We start from the raw sequence: 19543 nt of genomic DNA, 5'->3' as shown, positions 1-19543 counted from the left end.
AAAAAAAGAAGTTATTTCGCGAAGTCTTTGTTTGCCTTGAGAGCAGACAAGACCGAATTAAGTTTTTAGCTATATTGAGATTCGAATGATTTTATTATTACTGATTTTACGATTTTCACTGATTTTAATATTTTTGAGGGAAGTTAAATAAAATAACACTTTTTATGGGAAAAAGTCCGCAGACATAAAAAACCCAATTTATTAAGAAGAACACAAGAAAAAAACGTTGATTAAGAATACAAAACTGCGAGTGAAGTCGACACAAAGAAAAACGCCGTTGAGCGCGCACGCAACACGCGGTACACGCAAATCACACATTCACATGCACACACGATTGTTCAATTTTATTGTTGCTGTCACAGTTTGACAAAAGAAAAGAAAACCGAACGTGGGTCGGTTGATGAACGCAACACGCGACTCGTGGGGTCCCGTATATACGTCGCTAGGCCACAACAAAGGCAAACCGCTCGTGGGTCGGTTATGAATAAAATGCGATTTAATTGAATATTAAACTCGCGATATTAGTTTGAACTTTATAATCGTAATCGCATAAAGCAAAGTCAAAAACGAGGAAGACTTCCGCTCGTTGGAATGGCTGTCGACTGACTGACTGGCATGCACCCGCACGGGAAGATGTCAAAAAACGTGGCGCGAATGCGCGCGCAAGAACGAAGCGCCCGGCAGGTGCTGCCACCACCTCGTGAGCCGTGTTGCGACGCAACATACTCCCGGGGAAGATTGCAGAATCGGAGTTATAAATTTACGAGATGACGCAAATAGAGTTCAAAAAAGATACAAGCAACGCTTAATTAATCGCAACATGAAGTTTATAACTAATTATATCGACGAACAGTAACATATTTACAAACGTTAAACTTACATTTTAACGCTAATCTTGATTTTACTTGACAAGGAACAGACTAGACAAGTAAAAGATCAGTTTCCTTTGGAGTGACTGATCTGTTGATCACAGATGATTATCCTAATGAACAATATTTACAAGAGATAGCTTAAACCTATGAAGATAAAATACTACTTAATAACTAGAGGGAACCTCAACCATCTTGAAACCTAATACCCGAATTTTCCGTATTAAGCATCGCGTCGCAAAAGCCAAGCTTCGCGCTTGACTCCTGAGCTTCTGGCAGTAGAAATTCCGGATCTACTTCTCGCGGGCCAGGTATATAAGGTGCTACACAGAATACGACGTGGCTCAACTCGTTTATGGCAAGCCAAATCGCGCACATCTGTGGCAAAAATCGGCATTACAAAACGACGCTAATGGTGAGGTTCCGATGCGGTCGCTAACGGTCATAACAATTTGCTAATCTTAGTCGTGGGAAGAATACACAAACGGGTGATGTTACGCTTGTAGATGCCGGTTGAAGTCTTGACAGAAGCTACTCGAGCGATGCCGTCACTCCCAGGATGTACCTCGACGATCACACCCAGTGGCCATCTTGAACAATAGGTGATATCGTCCATTAGAATCACCACCGATCCAACGATGAGTTCCGCAGTAGAGTCATGCCATTTTTGGCGGGTTTGCAATTCATGCAGGTACTCCTTATGCCATTTATTCCAGAAGTCCTGGCGCACTTTGGTAAGGAATTTGTACGTCGAGAGTCGATTGCCTGGAACTGAAAGGACAGATTTTTCTGGTAAGACATTGAATGGACGTCCTACTAATAGATGAGCAGGAGTAATGGACACAGGATCGTTGGGGTCAGTAGAAAGCGAACAGAGAGGACGAGAATTGAGGATTGCCTCAATTTGGATGAGAAGAGTGTTAATCTGTTCGTAAGTAAGTTTCTGATCCTTGAGAACACGCTTAAGATGGTGTTTGAAGCTTTTGACAGCTGCTTCCCAAATACCTCCGAAATGAGGAGACAGAGGTGGATTGAAATGCCACTCTATCCGTTTGGCAATGGCATAAGTGCCTATTGTCTTTCGAAATTCTGGAGTTTCAAAAAGATCATAAACTTCACGAAGTTCGTTACTAGCCCCAACGAAATTAGTGCCATTGTCCGAATAAACATGTTCGGGGACTCCTCTGCGGCTGATGAACCGATCAAAGGCAGCCAGGAAACCTTCAGAGGAAAGATCGGTCGCCAGTTCGATATGTACGGCCTTACAAGCTAGACACACAAAAACGCAGCCATAGGTTTTGATGAACGACCTATTTCGATCCTTTTTTTCTTTGATTAAGATTGGACCAAAGAAATCTACTCCTACATGAGAGAAAGCTGGCGATTCATTTATTCGAGTCTTGGGTAGATCGGCCATTTGAGCATGAACGATTATTGGCCGTTGACGAATACACTCCACACAATGTCTAACAACATTCCGCACTTGGTTTTTTCCATTGAGAATCCAATAGTTCGATCTGATGGAAGAAAGAGTGGATTGAATTCCAGCGTGGAGATTGACACGATGAACCTGGCGGATAATCATATCTGTAACCGGATGTTTACTAGGAAGTAAAACTGGATGTTTTTGATTGTATGGAAGATCAGACAATTTCAAACGACCCCCTACCCGAAGTAACTTGTCGTCTTTGATAAAAGGATGTAAACTGCCTAACCAAGTTTTGAGATTGGGAAATTTTTTCAATTGACGAATTTCAATTGAAAAATTTTCGGATTGAACCATGAATATGATTTGATCTTCTGAATTTAATAATTCAGAGACCTCCAATGGTCGGATCAACTGGAGAATCTTGGAAATCCTATCCTTCGATTCGGAGATCTCTGGGAACAACCGTTCTGGTTTCTTTTGAGATCTGATTCGTTTCCAACGCAGAATAAAAGCAACAACCCTCACAAATCGTTCAAACCTCGAGAAACGCAAATAGATTTCGCTGTATGCAGGCTTGGTAAGAAAACAACCAGCCCTTTTGAGACCTAGAGTTACCGATGAGCAAGGAGTGGATGATTCAGGCCATTCTCCTTCGGGAAGACGTAACCAATCAGGACCAGAATTCCACAAAGAATTAGCTAGAAATTCAGATGGTAATTGGCCTCTGGAAAGTGAGTCAGCTGGATTGTCTTCAGACTTAACATGTCGCCAATGCACGATGTCTGGTAACGATTGGATGTACGATACCCGATTAGCCTCGAAAGTTTGCAATACGTGAGGAGATTTCTTTAACCAAAAGAGAACGATGGTTGAATCGGACCAAAGGTAGATCTGATCAATGGAAAAATGGAGTTGAGATTTAGACTCAGAAAGGAGCTTTCGAAGAACTACAGCCGCGCTGAGTTCTAGCTTAGGAATGGTAAGTCCCTTCAGAGAAGCCACTCTAGATTTACTGCAAAGCAATCGAATAGAGACATGTCCAAGAGCGTCAGATGATTTGACAAATAGACATGCTCCGTATCCAGAAATACAAGCATCGCAAAATCCATGAAGCTCGCTCCTAATGGGATTCGCAATCAAAATCGTGCGAGGAATTGAGAATTCCGTAAGAAGAGGCAACTGAATAGAAAACGAATGCAATTTGGTATAGACATCCTGAGAAAGAGATTCATCCCAATTTACCTTAGATTTCCAACAGTCTTGCATCAACACCTTAGCATACAAGACAATTGGTCCTAACAATCCAAGAGGATCAAAGATCTTGGATATCTCTGATAGGAGCCTTCGCTTGGTCACAGTAGTCTCGTTATCCATTTTTACAACTGTATATTTTAATTGGTCATTCTCGGAATCCCAAATGATTCCCAGCGTTTTCTGGATTGGAGTCTCTTTGACCATGTGATCCAACTCGAAAACTCCTGAATCTATTTGGTCCAAAATAGATCGATGGTTCGATGCCCATTTTCGAATCAGAAAACCGCCTCGACGCAGCAACGCAATTATTTCGTCACGAATGGCTAGAATCTCCTCCAACGAATCCGCTCCGGATACAAAGTCGTCGACGTAAAAGTCGCGAATAAGCAATTTGCTAGCTCGAGGAAAATCCTTCGCTTCATCGTGAGCGAGTTGATGAATTGTGCGTATTGCTAAGAAAGGGGCAGCAGCCATGCCAAAAGTGACGGTATTTAATGCCCAAGTTCTCAATTTTCCTGTTTTTGGATCAGGCCAAAGTACCTTTTGGAATTTTTGATCTTCTGGATGGACAAGAATTTGACCCACTATTCAAAACACCATCTTCGAGCAAGTAAAACTTGCTCGAAGATGGTGTTTTGAATAGTGGGACCCACAAGGAGAATATCATTAAGCGAAATGCCTGTCGAAGTTTTAGAGGAAGCATCGAAAACAACCCTATACTGCGTGGTTTCGCTGGACTCCTTGACCACAACGTGATGAGGCAGATAACAGCCGTCTTCGGTGTCGTCATTAGGAGTCATATGACCTAAAGTGGTGTATTCTTCCATAACTTTGTAATAGTCAGCCTTTAACTTAGGATCTTTCTCGAACCTTCGTTCAAGAGAATAATAACGACGAAGGGCCTGTGATCGAGAACTACCTAACTCAAACTTGTTGTCCTTAAAGGGTAAGCGAACCGTGTATCGACCGGAGACAGGGTCACGAGTGGTGTGAGCGACGTAATGCTCTTCGCAAGCTATTTCTTCCCGAGATCTTACGGGTTCATTAGGAAATTCTTCGATTTGCCAAAAACGTTCGAGAAGTTTGTCCACTTTAACGATGTTACATGAAGCTTGTTTTGAAGAAGTAAGCGGGTCTACACCTCCAGCTACTAACCATCCAAACCTAGTTTTTTGTAGGATGATCTCCGATCGAGTTTCCTCGTTACGCAATTTAATCTGTCCTACCGCAAAGGTGGACAAAGTAGTTTTAGAAGCAAGGAGCAGATCGATGGGTTTAGGCAAATGAAACTGAGGATCGGCGAGTTGAATATGTTTCGGGATGTCAAAACGATCGCGAGGAAAAGCTTCGTTAGGCACGGCTTCTGCGATATTCGGAACTAGCAAAAGGTGTAAATTAGCTTGAAATTTGTTATAACTCGATTGCAAAGTAGTTGAAATTTGACTCTTTGAAACAGTGCACAGTTGGTCAACTGCTCCTATTTTAACGAGGCAAGAATGTTCTATTAAATTTAATTTTTTAGCAAATTTTTCTGAAACTAGATTTACGTTGGAACAGGTATCAAGCAGAGCACGTGCCACGATAAAATTTCCTCGAAAATCTTGAATCTTGACAACAGCAGTTGTCATCAATTGAGAGTCCATGGGAAAAGCAACAGAAGTATATGTGTATCCATGGAGTCATGATTGAGGATTCGAAGAATTAGGAACCTCTTTAGTTGAAGATTCAGAAGTCTTTGACGCCTCTGGCGCCTTCGACGACTGCGATCCAGAACCCTTATCATTGTGGAGTTTTGTGTGATGAGCCTTCGAACACTTCTTGCAACGGTGTTCACTCTTGCATGGAAAAGGATGTTTTCCGAGACAATTGCGGCACACCTTATTGCTGTTTACGAATTTCCATCGTTCTGAAACGGACAGCTTCTCAAAATCAACACATCTGAATAAATTGTGTTCGCCCTTGCATTTTGGACAAGTGATTTGAGAAGCTTGAGAAGTTGAAGACACTCCAGAAGTGACCAGAGAACGAGCGTTCTGTTTCGGGTTCTTAGAATGCGATTGCGGAACGGCTTCCCCAGAACGTTTTCTGCTATTGGGAGCAGTCGAAGAAGTGCCATGCAGAGATTGCAGTTTGAACACTGTATTGTCAATAAACTTGAGAAGATCGTCCAACTTAGGGAAAGCATTGGGTTCTAGTCTATCTTGCCATCTACTAGAAACTGCAGGAGGTGACACCTCTCTATTATCCTAACAACTAAATCTTCGCTAGGCGCTCTTCCCAAGCGCTCAAGAATATTGAGACGTTGGCGAACGTTGTCCACCAGAGATGACAAATCCTCATCGCACGCCTTCTGCAAGCGAGGAAGATCTAACAGAGCATCTAAATGTTGATTAGCGACGATGCGCTTTTGATCGTAAAAACTGAGAAGACTGGTCCAAGCCTTCTGATAATCGGCTTCACACGGATCGTAATGGGACACCTTTGCTAAAGCCGCTCCTGTGAGCAGAGAAAACAACTGACCGGCCTTCACGGCATCCGATATGTCCGTACGAGTATGGACGAGCGTGGTGAATTTGCTCTTGAAATGGGACCAAGTTTCACGATTACCGTCAAACATAGGCAGTGATACCTGAGGAATTTTGGGAAGAGCCTGATGCTCCGCGAGAACGATTGTACTCGCATTCAGAGTGGAATTCGCAATTGGGATTGGCGGATCAACACTCCGTTGAAGTTTCTCAACAGCAGCGCCAACCTCAAAATAACGATCAGAGAGATCGGGAAACGAACCTATCGAAGGATTGTCGGGATCTAACTGGGAAAGTTCATCATTGTACTTCATGTACTCCTTGTGTAATGAAGACAAAATATCCAACCTTAACTTCGCATTGGTTGCCTCTGGGTTGGCACCCTTGACATAAGTTTCGACTCTCGCTATTTGAGATTCGAGTGACTTATATTTTTGTTGAATGTATGCAACACGCTTGCTTTGGTCAGCAGTGAGAGACATTGTTGAAAAATATGAATGTAACCAAAAAAGGAAAATAAACTTTTAAATAACGTAAAAAGCTAGTTATACGAAAAAATTGCTTGGCCTTTAGATTACACAAAATGATTTTAATTTACTGAAGTTACTCTAGTCCAAGCAAAGGAATAAATTCAAGAACTTGATTAATTATTATAAAAAATTTAAATTATAACGAAGTGAAAGGATGATACAAGGCAATAAAAAATAAAAAAAAACTTTATAAAATTCAATTAAATTGACCAAGAAAAGATAACTAATTGCGAATCGTTATTTTCGAATAACGAAGCAACGCAATGTCCTAATAAATTTCCGAAACCGTGGAGAAAACGATTCCGGAAAACAAAATATAATAATCGGATAACTATTCGAAAAAACGCTTGCGGAAAACTCAAACGAATGCAAGTATATGATTAATAGAGGCGAGAGAATTGAAACAAAAACTTATCTTAATCACAATCCTGGACATCCTTTACGACGAGATGGCCAGCTGGGTGGAGAGGTGACCTGGTCGTGGAGTGACGGCGGCAAGACAATGATGATGTTGATAGAGTTGGATGACGTCACGCTCGACGAAACTTTCGGCCCTTTATGACGCGAGAGTTTTTCGCAGAATCGCCACCGATACACCGGTTGTCACGCGCACAACGGGTCGGCACTTGTTTGTGTGACGTCACTCGCGAACGATAGTGAGGAAAGACCTCACAGGAGGCACCATGAAGAAATTGCAAAATAATTTCAACATCAAAAAAAGAAGTTATTTCGCGAAGTCTTTGTTTGCCTTGAGAGCAGACAAGACCGAATTAAGTTTTTAGCTATATTGAGATTCGAATGATTTTATTATTACTGATTTTACGATTTTCACTGATTTTAATATTTTTGAGGGAAGTTAAATAAAATAACACTTTTTATGGGAAAAAGTCCGCAGACATAAAAAACCCAATTTATTAAGAAGAACACAAGAAAAAAACGTTGATTAAGAATACAAAACTGCGAGTGAAGTCGACACAAAGAAAAACGCCGTTGAGCGCGCACGCAACACGCGGTACACGCAAATCACACATTCACATGCACACACGATTGTTCAATTTTATTGTTGCTGTCACAGTTTGACAAAAGAAAAGAAAACCGAACGTGGGTCGGTTGATGAACGCAACACGCGACTCGTGGGGTCCCGTATATACGTCGCTAGGCCACAACAAAGGCAAACCGCTCGTGGGTCGGTTATGAATAAAATGCGATTTAATTGAATATTAAACTCGCGATATTAGTTTGAACTTTATAATCGTAATCGCATAAAGCAAAGTCAAAAACGAGGAAGACTTCCGCTCGTTGGAATGGCTGTCGACTGACTGACTGGCATGCACCCGCACGGGAAGATGTCAAAAAACGTGGCGCGAATGCGCGCGCAAGAACGAAGCGCCCGGCAGGTGCTGCCACCACCTCGTGAGCCGTGTTGCGACGCAACAACCCAGAGGCCCGCAATTGAAAAGGGACCGGTCATAAAGCGCGTCCCGAAAGAAAAGCCGCTCGTAAAGCACGGTGCCTAAACGACGCAGACAGCGCTGGGGTTTTTTGGTCGGGACCACTCGGACGATAGCTAGTAAAATCGCTCGATGCGAACGTGCGGCAACGCACGACGACGGCATTAACAGATCAAAGCGTCTTTCCAAACAACTTGCTTCCCCGAAAATGGCGATGAGTATAGCGGCTCAAAAGTGCGATATGCGATGTGCGGGTTTGCGTGTTAGATTTTCGTGCTATACGAGGTATGCTACGTGTAGCACGCCAGCGTATAGGACCTACGCAAATTCTGTAAGCGTAGGATGTGTGGGCTATGCATGCGCGTATGTAAGTATGGATGTATGCATGAATGAACCGTAAGTCGGCCCGCACAATTGAATGCTGAGGTAGGAGTCTGTTCTCCCCGGAGCGCGCCCTCTCACATAGCACGGACGCAAGCCGGTCGACTCGCGGACGTGGTGCCGAACAGCTCGTCGGCAACTCCACGAGGTAGCAGAGGCTCCCGGTGCCAAATGTAGGTCACCTGATGACGTCGCGATAGGACGCGCGTTCGAAGATGGCGTGCCGTTGCTCCGGAGGTCGTAGAGAGGAGGGCGTTGACTAGGGAGCGAGAGGGGGGGGGGTCAAGCAACGAGATTCTTAGCACGAAGCTACGACCACCCCCGCGCAGTCCTCCAAGCAGGACAAAGAAGGAGAAACGACCCTATAGAGGGGAAAGAGCAGGGCCTAGCTCGGCGGAAAATTCTAACGGACCGACACTTCGTTCGCAGCTCTCGTCAAGAGTAGTAGAGAGATAACCTAGGTTAAGGCGACACTGCAATACAACTTTGTAAACTTGTATCGAGACTTATTCTGTACCTAAATAAATTATATATATATATGGACTCCAAGTTTAAGCCAAACTACACACACACACATCATCCTTCCGCTCCTAACCCGAACATAGCACAACTCATTTGACGCACGCTAGACTAGCACCACTCAAAATTTCCCGCGAAGACTAGCACAACTCGCGCATTTGCCCCGAAAACTAGCACAATTCAAACTTTAAACAACGAATTTCTATACAAATTTATATAAAATGTTTATATAAAAAATGATTTATAGAAGCTACTTAAAGGCCGCGACTTGACAAGGCGGCAGGCGTCTAAGGAGACCATCAGATCCTTACTGAGGAGTTCAATCTGACGGTGGGACGAAACGCTGAGATTTTTATTTATTTTTGAAGGGTATGCCTGTTCAAGATCTCAAATTTTGAGAATAACCAGTGTCATATCCTATTATTTCAAAATTAATTGTGCTCGTATAGACCGATAGAGTCATTTTAACATTTCTATAAAAATGTCCCGATTTTTGCGAAAGCACAACTCGTGATTTATATTACTTAAAATGTGAGTATTTTACGTTTTTATTGGATTATTGGGTTAGTTCATGAAAACCTTGGACAAAGACAGACAAACCTCAAAGTTTTAAAAAGTTTCAAAAATTTCTAAGTAAACAATGTAAAAAAATGCTTGTAATAGTTATTGTATTTGTGAAAACAATTTTAAATTCGGTAAAAACATTTAAAAATGTTCACAGGGACATTACGACATTACGGGGCCCAGGAAGTGGATTTCGTGACTTTTCGTGCATACATGCAAATATCGTTTCGCGGTAGCCGATCACGCTCGGTGTCTAGGTGCCAAGGGTCTTCGATGACGAGGCTCTCGAAATATATTGCACGCTGCAGATTTTTGTATCAACGTATTAATATCTGCCATGAATGCGGTCTAGGGTGACCGATAACAAAGTCATGCAGCGCGCACCATACTTCTAGTGCAAAAATGTTCAAATCAGTTATGTTTACTGTCCAGGTACATGCGGTCGACAATGTCGCGATCGAGGTAGAACTCTCCGTAGCTTTCATTGTCTAAGTGTAAAAACTAATTCTAGACACCAAAAGCTATCGTATCACCAAGACCCTGTCATCGGCGACCTTATGAACCTGGATACAATACACGAGAGATATCGATATTCGCGTAATAATCCCAGAAAATCAAATTCTCAATGATTGCACGATTACTTTTTTCAATTTTTCTTGTTGCTCTCAATTATAAACTATCATACTTAGAGGGCTGAAATTTTGCATGGTAATTTGTTTCAAGCTGTTATAACAATATATCCACTTGTCTTTATCTCAAATGCTCTAGTTTGAATATTCATATAAACACCCATGTGTCAATTTTGCCCCCGGAGCCATGGGGTTCGGTGTGGATCAGCTAGCAAAGACAGACAAGCAAAACTTGTTACGCTAGCATGTTTCTACATAATAAAATAAGCATCTATAACACAAATTTAATATCTTGCATGAATACACTGCATATAAGGCAATATAATGATAGATACTACCTGCGACTGACTCGAACACTGAGTTGAGAGAATATCTGTCAGGATCATCACTTTTACACTCCATCGTTGATAATCTTGAACACACAAATTTTACTTAATGTTTCTAATATCTAAACCCACATAAAAAGTGTACATTTCAGTGTTAGTGTTGAGAGTAATCATGTTTGTATGCATGCATGAATTATGTGTAAGGTTAGATTGCCATTCCTAACATATTATCTTTTATTTTCCAAATTTGTTGTAAAAACCTTTTTTGAAACGTCAATGATTTTAAAATTTACTGATTTAGAGTAAATTTGATTATTAGGTTTATGAATTTTAAGTTATAAACCCATTAGTGGATCAAGAACTCAAAATAATGTGGGCATATTATGTCAAAGTATTCTAACATATTATGCTAAGAAAATATGGCCACTAGTTATCGACAGGCCATATCTTATGGCATATTTTCTACGAGGGTATGCACTACCTGAACCCCAGTATTTTATTTTTAGAACAAATTTTAGGTATTTCAATAAGTTCGCTCAAAAAGACATGAAATCTCTACAAAAAAAACTTAACCAAAGTAAAAAGGTTAGGCGCGTTTGATGTTTCGCGTATCATCATAGTGGAAATAAAAAATGTAATAAAGCGTAATAAAATATAAGAAAATGTAAGAAATCGTACCATTTTGTACGTTTTTGTTGAATTTCGGCCTTTTTTACGTTTCATTACAGTTTGCTACATTTTATTACATTTTGTTACGTTTTATTCTAATTTATTACAAATCCATTGATCCAGGATTTCATGGGGGTCTCTTCTTTGAAACGACAAATGTAACAATACGTAAAAAAGTATAATAAAATGTAAAAAATTGTCTAAGCGTAATATTATATAAGAAAATGGCGACTTTTTGATTTTCTTACTTCTGCTTACATCCTTTTACTTTTTCTTGCAATTGTTACATTTTATTATAAAATTAATAATTAAAAAATCGACTCAGACCTCAATTAAACATAATGATTTTTTGTTTTCCGTATTATAAATAGAATTATATGATTGTAAACTTGACTTTTTATAATTGATCTCAGTTATTTTTTAATCTGTAATTTCACTGTAAACAAAATTATTGACATACATGATATTACGCAAAACATCAAACGTGCCTAACCTTTTTACTTTGGTTAATTTAAAATAGTACACCGCGCGATACAAGTAGCCTAGAGTCGCACTTTATACGGCACAACGTGTATGTTCACTCAGACGTTGCGACGACTTATGGCACTTGTATCGTAATGCATAAAAGCAAGTACTATCGATACCAAAATATCGAATAAATCAATGTAGAGTTTGTCATTTTTAAAATCAATGTGCAATATAAAACATAAAAAATTGTAGCGTGTACAAAAAATATGACGTTTGTAAAAATTTCAAAATAAATAATTTATTGTTTGCAACTTTATCTTGTCAACCATGCTATTAAGAGCAGGGTTAGAAACATCATATTATAAATATTGTAACTTACACCCTAGAACATGATTCAGATACATCATTATATAAAGGTGTAGATCGTTTTAAGATTGGCAAAGGCTATAGCCGGGTTACTATGGTGAAATGGCCCCCTTGGAAAATGTATATATGTTATATACCATTCGATGGGGGATAAAAAAAAACTCCCATAGCCAAATTTTTAGCTCTCTGCCTAGTGCGCATGCGCAGTAACGTCGATAAACGTGTTTTTTTGATTTTATTTTTTTCTGAAGTCCCTATAGGATAAAAATTTTTTTAAAAATTCACATTGGTGTATTTTTATGTCATGAATAACTGCAATTTTTTTGGGATTACATAACCTCAAATATCGGATCTAAAAAAATTATTAAAGTTTTCAATCGATATTTTGACCCCCTTGTTTTTGAGGTGCAACTTTTTAAGTAGACTTTTTTTGTGTACTTTTTCCCGTTCTTTACGATGGCACTAACGTTTTTTCCTTAAAAATGGTGGCACAACTCGATTTGAGCCAAAAACTGATTTTTTTGCCATTTTTTCACGTTTTGCTGGTTATGTTACAATGTAGTTACTAAAGTGACTCCTTTTGAGTAGTTTTGCATATCTTCCCATGAAAACATAATCAAATGAAATATTTTGTTCGCTCCAAGCCGTATTTTTTATATTATCTTACGTTTTCAATGATGGTCTTATCAGAATTTGAGGTAATAAAGGGTTTCTCTCTATATATAAAAAGAATATCGCCGCTGTCAGTGTCTGCTTTTCTCTTTAACCTAAAAATGCCCTCATTTGAGTGATTTAACGCCGAAAAAGGCCATTTTTGGTACCATGTAACCCAAAACTAACCTAAAAATGTCATAATGCAAGGGTTTTCACGCAAAAAAGCCTGTTTTTAGCTAAACATAGCCTTGAAATCGATCGTTTGAGGGTACTTTTGGCGTCTTGTGGTCTTAAAAAGGCCATATTTGGCTTATCTGCCTCTACTTAATTGATTATTCAAAATCTATTGACAGTAATAATTATCAGGTAAAAAGGAATTGAAGTTAAGTATGTTCAATTCGTACAAAGTATAATTTATTATCTTCATAGGCTATTTAAAATATATTATGGAACGTATACAAGTAGCTTTTTAAAAATAACGAATGTTCACAATAGAAAAAATGATTCACTCATCATTGTCACTATCTTCATCAATACACACTTCAATTTGATCATTAAGAAACATTTTAGACAGAATTTCAGCTGGTCGTATGATTTTTGATAAATATCTTCCATGTGAAAGATAATAGATTATGGCAGCAATATGCGCACAACATCCTATAGTACGGTTACCGTTAGCACAATCACAACAGTGTCTTAAGATGCTAGAATAACCAATACCATTTGGTTTATACTCAACGAAACATTTGTATTGTTTTCTGTTAATATGCCTGGATTGAACTTCAAGTTTGAGAATATTGTTAGTCTCTTTTGAATATCCAATCTTCAAATTATTATCTGCGTCAAGCATTTCCGCTAAGTAAGATATTGTCTGTTTAAGCTGATATGTTCCTGTAAACAGAATTTTCAAATCTTTTATTGTTAATTCAGGAAAGTCTGGTAAATCATCCGAAGTTATTATTTTAAATGGTAGTTTCCGACGACTCCATCTTTTGTCTGCTACTAAAACTGCTAATGTATTTTCAACATTTTTTCTAGATTGCATAGCACTAAATATTTCATCTTGCATGTCTTCATCAGAATCTAGGCGTTTGCCAAACAAGTTATTTAAGTAGCAAGAAATTTTACAATAAGATCCAGTATTTTTCACCATTGTATTATCAAGTTTGTGATCTAATAACCTATATTTTTTCTTTTGAACTCCGTGCACTGCTTCAACAACCCATCGCAGTTTTGTAGTGAATCTTGTTTCATTTGATTCTTGCGTAGAAAGTTGAGATTTTGAACCTTTGAGTGCAGGCATCAAAACAATATAACCCATATTTTCTAATTTTTGTTTAATGTCCCTGAAACCTCTATCCAGTATAAAAATGTCCCCTTGGCGAAGAAGTTTCTGTAAAATATTCTGCTTCTCTTCCAATATTTCAATCAGTATTGTAGCATTATTTTTATTTGCAAGATATGGACCTAACTGGTCAACAACATAACCATTAGTAGTACATATAGTAAATGGTTTAGTCAGAGGAACTTTTTTTTGGCCTGAATAAGATTTTCTTTGGTACTCGTTATTAGAGCTTTTTTCATGCCTTATATAAGTACCATCAGCAATCAAAATAAGTTGTTTACCAGGATGTAATTTCTTTGCCATATTAGAAGTTTGATTTTCAATCAATTCATTTCTGTCTACATTTTCTAATCCAAAGTGTTTTGATAGTAAATCTTTTTCGAAAGATAATAATACTGATTGACAAAAACGAGATACTTGTTGTTCGCTTTCAATGTCAAATATTGTAGAGATGAGCGAGTTAGAATTCCCAGAGCGCATTTTGAATAAAAATACGACAATGGCTTGTGTCGATGTCCTTACACAGGAATTCTTCAGAGAAGTGAGTTGATCTTTAAGATAATTAATATTTTCCCACGTTAATCCCGTAAAAACTTTCAATTTTTTTTCAGGCATGGAAAATTCAGCTACTGTATCTAATAAAGTTTCGTCTGCTTTCATTGATAATTGACTCAAAAATTGTAGTAATTCATCAATATATACCGTACTTGTAGTGGAAAAAATATTAATTTTATTTAGTTCATCTTCATAAAATCTTTTTTTAATTAAATGTGTGCAACAGCATCTATTGCCATGTGGAATAAAAACATTCATTTTACTATAAACTTGAATTCGGGCCTCTAAAGGAACTAATATATTATTAGTCTGTTTTTGGTACCCACAAACAAAGCAATATTTATGTGTCGCAATCGTCCTTTGAATAAGTAATTCCGTGGTTGCTCGTACTTTTTGTTCCTTTATTGTGTATACAGATGATTGTGTACTTTCCTGAGATGATGAAGTGACAGTTAGCTGAGAAAATGATTCAGAAACATTTGAATCTTGAGACGAAGCAGTTGCTGGAACATTAACCTTTTTAGGTTTAGAGCTTGATATGTATTTGGCTAATCGCTTTCTACATGAATCACAAATTACATCATGGATGTAAATATCTTTATTTGATAATTGTTTAGCATATTCGATTTCAACTTCAGATTCGATTTCCTTTTCTCGACCAATTGATTTTCTAATATAAATATTACACATGGCACATCTTCGATCATCGCGTTTCCTGATGTTATCTGACTCTTCATTACTATTAGATGCCATATTTATTTAACCATTAGACAAGAAGATCACTTCTGAAATAATAAAATATAAATATTTTACAATACATTTAAAAATGCTGTTAGTTAGTTTTTAAAAATCTAAAAAAATTGTTTGCCTTTTTTTAAATTAAAAACTAGAATGAATAATAAATATTACAAAAATATTATAATCTAAGTTCTTGTATAATCCAGTTTTCTCAGTAGCTTTACATGAAAAGTAAAAAAATAATATTGCCTAGTAAAAGTGAAATAAGTTGTATTTCATTTATTAAGTTTTTTAAGCAAATAATTTTTTTTTTTGTCATAAAAACTGTATTGAAGTGCTTGCACCTAGTGATTTTATAAAATCAACAAACCTATGAAATTATTATATTCAATTTGTTTTTTTGTAAAAATATGTTCTTGTATCTAGACATGAATAATAGTGTATTTTAAAATAAATAAATAATGTTGTTTTTAATGATGTTTCATATACGTATGTGTTTAAAGCATAGGTTAGCTTGTGTTTACTTTATTCATTTTACATTTTTTTAACTTAAAAGTTAATTGACAATTAATAAGTTCGCATCCTATTAGTTCTATTTTTCATTTTTATTATTTCTCATGTATTGTTTTTATGTAAAACCAAATATTTTGTCTCATCTCATAATAATTAACTATAGTAAAAATCACATCATATATAGTCATATGCAGATATTTATGTGCATTTTTTATTAATTTGACAGTATTTTATACATAAACAAATTAATTATTGTTCAAGACTTTCTATATTTTATCAATTTAATCATACTTGTATAATTAATATACCGCATTACATCAAAACATGCAACTCATCAATCGTCAAATCCGTTTCTAGCAAAAGTTTATTGTCATATTTTATTCAAATGTTTTTCCTTCTTAATTTTATTTAGTTAATAGTTTCAACAACTTTATGTTTAACTAATTTCTCATTTTACTTTATGTGATTAGCCTAAATTGGTTAAGTTAAATAGATAAAGACTCGTTCCCCTTACATGCATTGTACGTATATCTATATCTATAGGATTGAAAATTCATTTTTATTAATTACTTTTTTGTTAGCTTATTGATTTAAAATCTGATTGCTATTTTTGTTTTAGGATAAGATCGGATCTTTATGCGAGTACTAAAACAGTTTATAATTTAATGTTGGTTTAAACTTTTGATTTTATGCAAGAATTTAATAACGTACACAACATGTTTTTCTTATTTAGCGTATAAAAAGGTCTAATAATTATCTGTTATTATTATTACATTATTATATTATTATATTATATTATTATATTATTATATCATATTATTATATTACTATATTATCTGTCATTATTTTTGATACAATTACTCTTAATACTACAGAATTTATAATAAAAATTTTATTTTTCTACCCATTAATAAGTCTTACTCTGCATATACCGGTAAAATACAAGTGTATTTATTATAAATACATGGGAGATTTTTTATTTATCAGTAGGTTGGTTACAGTATTTTTTTCAAAACTCAAAGTGTCGGCATAAAAATAACATTTTAGATATTAATAATAGGTTTTGATTTTAAAGAAGTTATTTAACAAAATATTAATTTATTGTGTAATATGTATTAGAAATACATATAACCCTAATATCAAAGCATATAATCTGTGATGTCAAAACTTTTGAAAAACTTTGTTAAATCTTCATTTTTTTAAAAGATATGTAAAATATATAGTACTCACTTTAAATATACAAGATTGTTAGTTTTGAAGTAAACAGCAGAAAGATTTAAAGTAGCCGCGTCAGCCTTCGGTTCCAACTAACTCCAATGTATTTGAAAATAAATACTTAACTACTTTATTATTTTTTCTAGTATTGCTATCAATTATCAGTCAAAAGCCGAAATAGTAAAAAGAAAAATCGAAACAATTTTTATTTGCTAGATTTTAATTTACTTTAAAAGTTATAAACTTATACTAACAGCGTTTTCACCATTCACTTGTATTAGTATATTATGGAGAAAGTACAATTGAGTCCGTCGTCCCGTACCGACCTCGGGACATACCGTCTGAAATAAGCTGTTTTTACGGGATTGGCTAATTCTGTACCGTCGATTGGGTTATCGAACAGAATTAGCCAATAATATAAAAGTGACTTATTTCAGACGGTATGTCCCGGGGTCGGTACGGGACGGGACGGGACGTATTGTACTTTCTCCCTTATATAGACAATTGTAAGAAAAAAAAAATTAGTTTTGAAAAAAACAATGTTGCCATTGGTTTGCGCATCGTTTAATTAATTAAGAAATCAAAATACTTTATTTGTTTATGCTCCTGATAATTCTTAATTTTATGATTGACCATTCACTACGCAGATCATCTGCATTGCAGCCGCCGCGTCAACCGCGCGGCCAAGCATAACCTTTTATTATAAATAAAAATAAACAATAAACAAAAAAGTGCGACAGAGACAATACTTTCGACCAATCACAGAACGTTTAAAAAGAACATAACATTAGCCATCAGTTTTATAATAAGGTGATATCACAATTCTGATAAGACCATCATTGAAAACGTAAGATAATATAAAAAATACGGCTTGGAGCGAACAAAATATTTCATTTGATTATGTTTTCATGGGAAGATATGCAAAACTACTCAAAAGGAGTCACTTTAGTAACTAAATTGTAACATAACCAGCTAAAAACGTGAAAAAATGGCAAAAAAATCAGTTTTTGGCTCAAATTGAGTTGTGCCACCATTTTTAAGGAAAAAACGTTAGTGCCATCGTAAAGAACGGGAAAAAGTACACAAAAAAAGTCTACTTAAAAAGTTGCACCTCAAAAACAAGGGGGTCAAAATATCGATTGAAAACTTTAATAATTTTTTTAGATCCGATATTTGAGGTTATGTAATCCCAACAAAATTGCAGTTATTCATGACATAAAAATACACCAATGTGAATTTTTTAAAAAATTTTTATCCTATAGGGACTTCAGAAAAAAATAAAATCAAAAAAACACGTTTATCGACGTTACTGCGCATGCGCACTAGGCAGAGAGCTAAAAATTTGGCTATGGGAGTTTTTTTTTATCCCCCATCGAATGGTATATAACATATATACATTTTCCAAGGGGGCCATTTCACCATAGTAACCCGGCTATAGCCTTTGGTTGTCGTAATATATGATAAATGCGGTATTCAGGGGAAGTACACGATTTAGAAATTTCAAATGATACATTAGTTAATCTGATACGTTATTTTTTTAAAGAGAAATGAACAACTTTAATTGTGGTCGAAAAAATATTAATGTGCACATTGTTAATCTAACACAAAAATAAAAAATAAGTATTTTTAGAATAAACAATAAATTTTATCATATAATAATCAACATGCTAAAAGTTTGTATACCAAACTAAGGGGTAAGGATAAACATTTTGAACAATTAAAATTTAAAAGGGTAAACATCAGATATTCAACGTTTATAATCTGAGATTTTATGAAATAACAAAATTTGTAAACAAAAATGACACCGAACAAACTGTACACATAAAAACCCTACACAAACATATTTTCCTACGCGGAAAATTCTACATGGATATTATACATGGATGCTACACTGATATTCTCTACATCTATGTTGCTCTCTTCCTAAGGAAGCCTTGTAATAGTAATTTTTGGAGTTTGTGTAAAAATATGTGGGAAGTGTGTTTTGATGCATTTTTAGTCGAAAAATGGTGTTTTTGGAAAATGTTCGTACGGATATGTGCGTATGTGTGTGTTCGTTCGTATACGCCTGTATCTTAGCTTCTACTTAGTAGATTTTAACACACCAAGTCTCATATTCTTTATTTTTACTAGTACATAGTGGAGAAAAAAGTCAGTTTTTACATTATGTGGACACGTATTTTAGCGATTTTTTAGTTTTGAGATTTCAGTTTATTCTAATACAGTTATCGGAAAAGTTGATAAAAGTAATTTGCTTAATATATGCCAGAATGAGAATAAAATTACCTACCTTTTTACCGCGGAAAATTAATAATATCGTTCGTCACCATAAACCACAATTTTTTTAAATTGTTTAAACTCAAAAACTAAGTGTTGAATCTTTCTAAAAAAAAACATGATTATTTAAGGTTATTAGGACTATACGCCATTTTAATTCAAAGTAATTTCATGGGCAGATCCTGAAAAAAACATCAAGAACTGAAAAAAGTCGTTTTTCACGTGACGCGATAACTGGAGTAAAAAGGCAATAATCAAGTTTAAAT

The 19543-nt window shown here is 36.2% G+C and overlaps 2 protein-coding genes across 2 annotated transcripts; both read right to left on the bottom strand.

Moving 5' to 3' along the window:
• Positions 1 to 1311: 1311 nt before the first annotated feature.
• On the bottom strand, positions 1312 to 4026 carry LOC116417124. Its single transcript, XM_031928372.1, has one exon. The coding sequence runs from the start codon at positions 4024 to 4026 to the stop codon at positions 1312 to 1314; it is 2715 nt and encodes a 904-aa protein (XP_031784232.1).
• Positions 4027 to 4136: 110 nt separating this feature from the next.
• Positions 4137 to 5195, bottom strand: LOC116417123. Its single transcript, XM_031928371.1, has one exon. The coding sequence runs from the start codon at positions 5193 to 5195 to the stop codon at positions 4137 to 4139; it is 1059 nt and encodes a 352-aa protein (XP_031784231.1).
• Between the last annotated feature and the right edge of the window lie 14348 nt (positions 5196 to 19543).

This window comes from Nasonia vitripennis (genome assembly GCF_009193385.2).
Source record: "Nasonia vitripennis strain AsymCx chromosome 4 unlocalized genomic scaffold, Nvit_psr_1.1 chr4_random0006, whole genome shotgun sequence".
Lineage (NCBI taxonomy): Eukaryota > Metazoa > Arthropoda > Insecta > Hymenoptera > Pteromalidae > Nasonia > Nasonia vitripennis.
The sequence above is the reverse complement of the archived record's forward strand: the minus strand, read 5'-3'. Positions and strand labels throughout refer to the sequence as shown.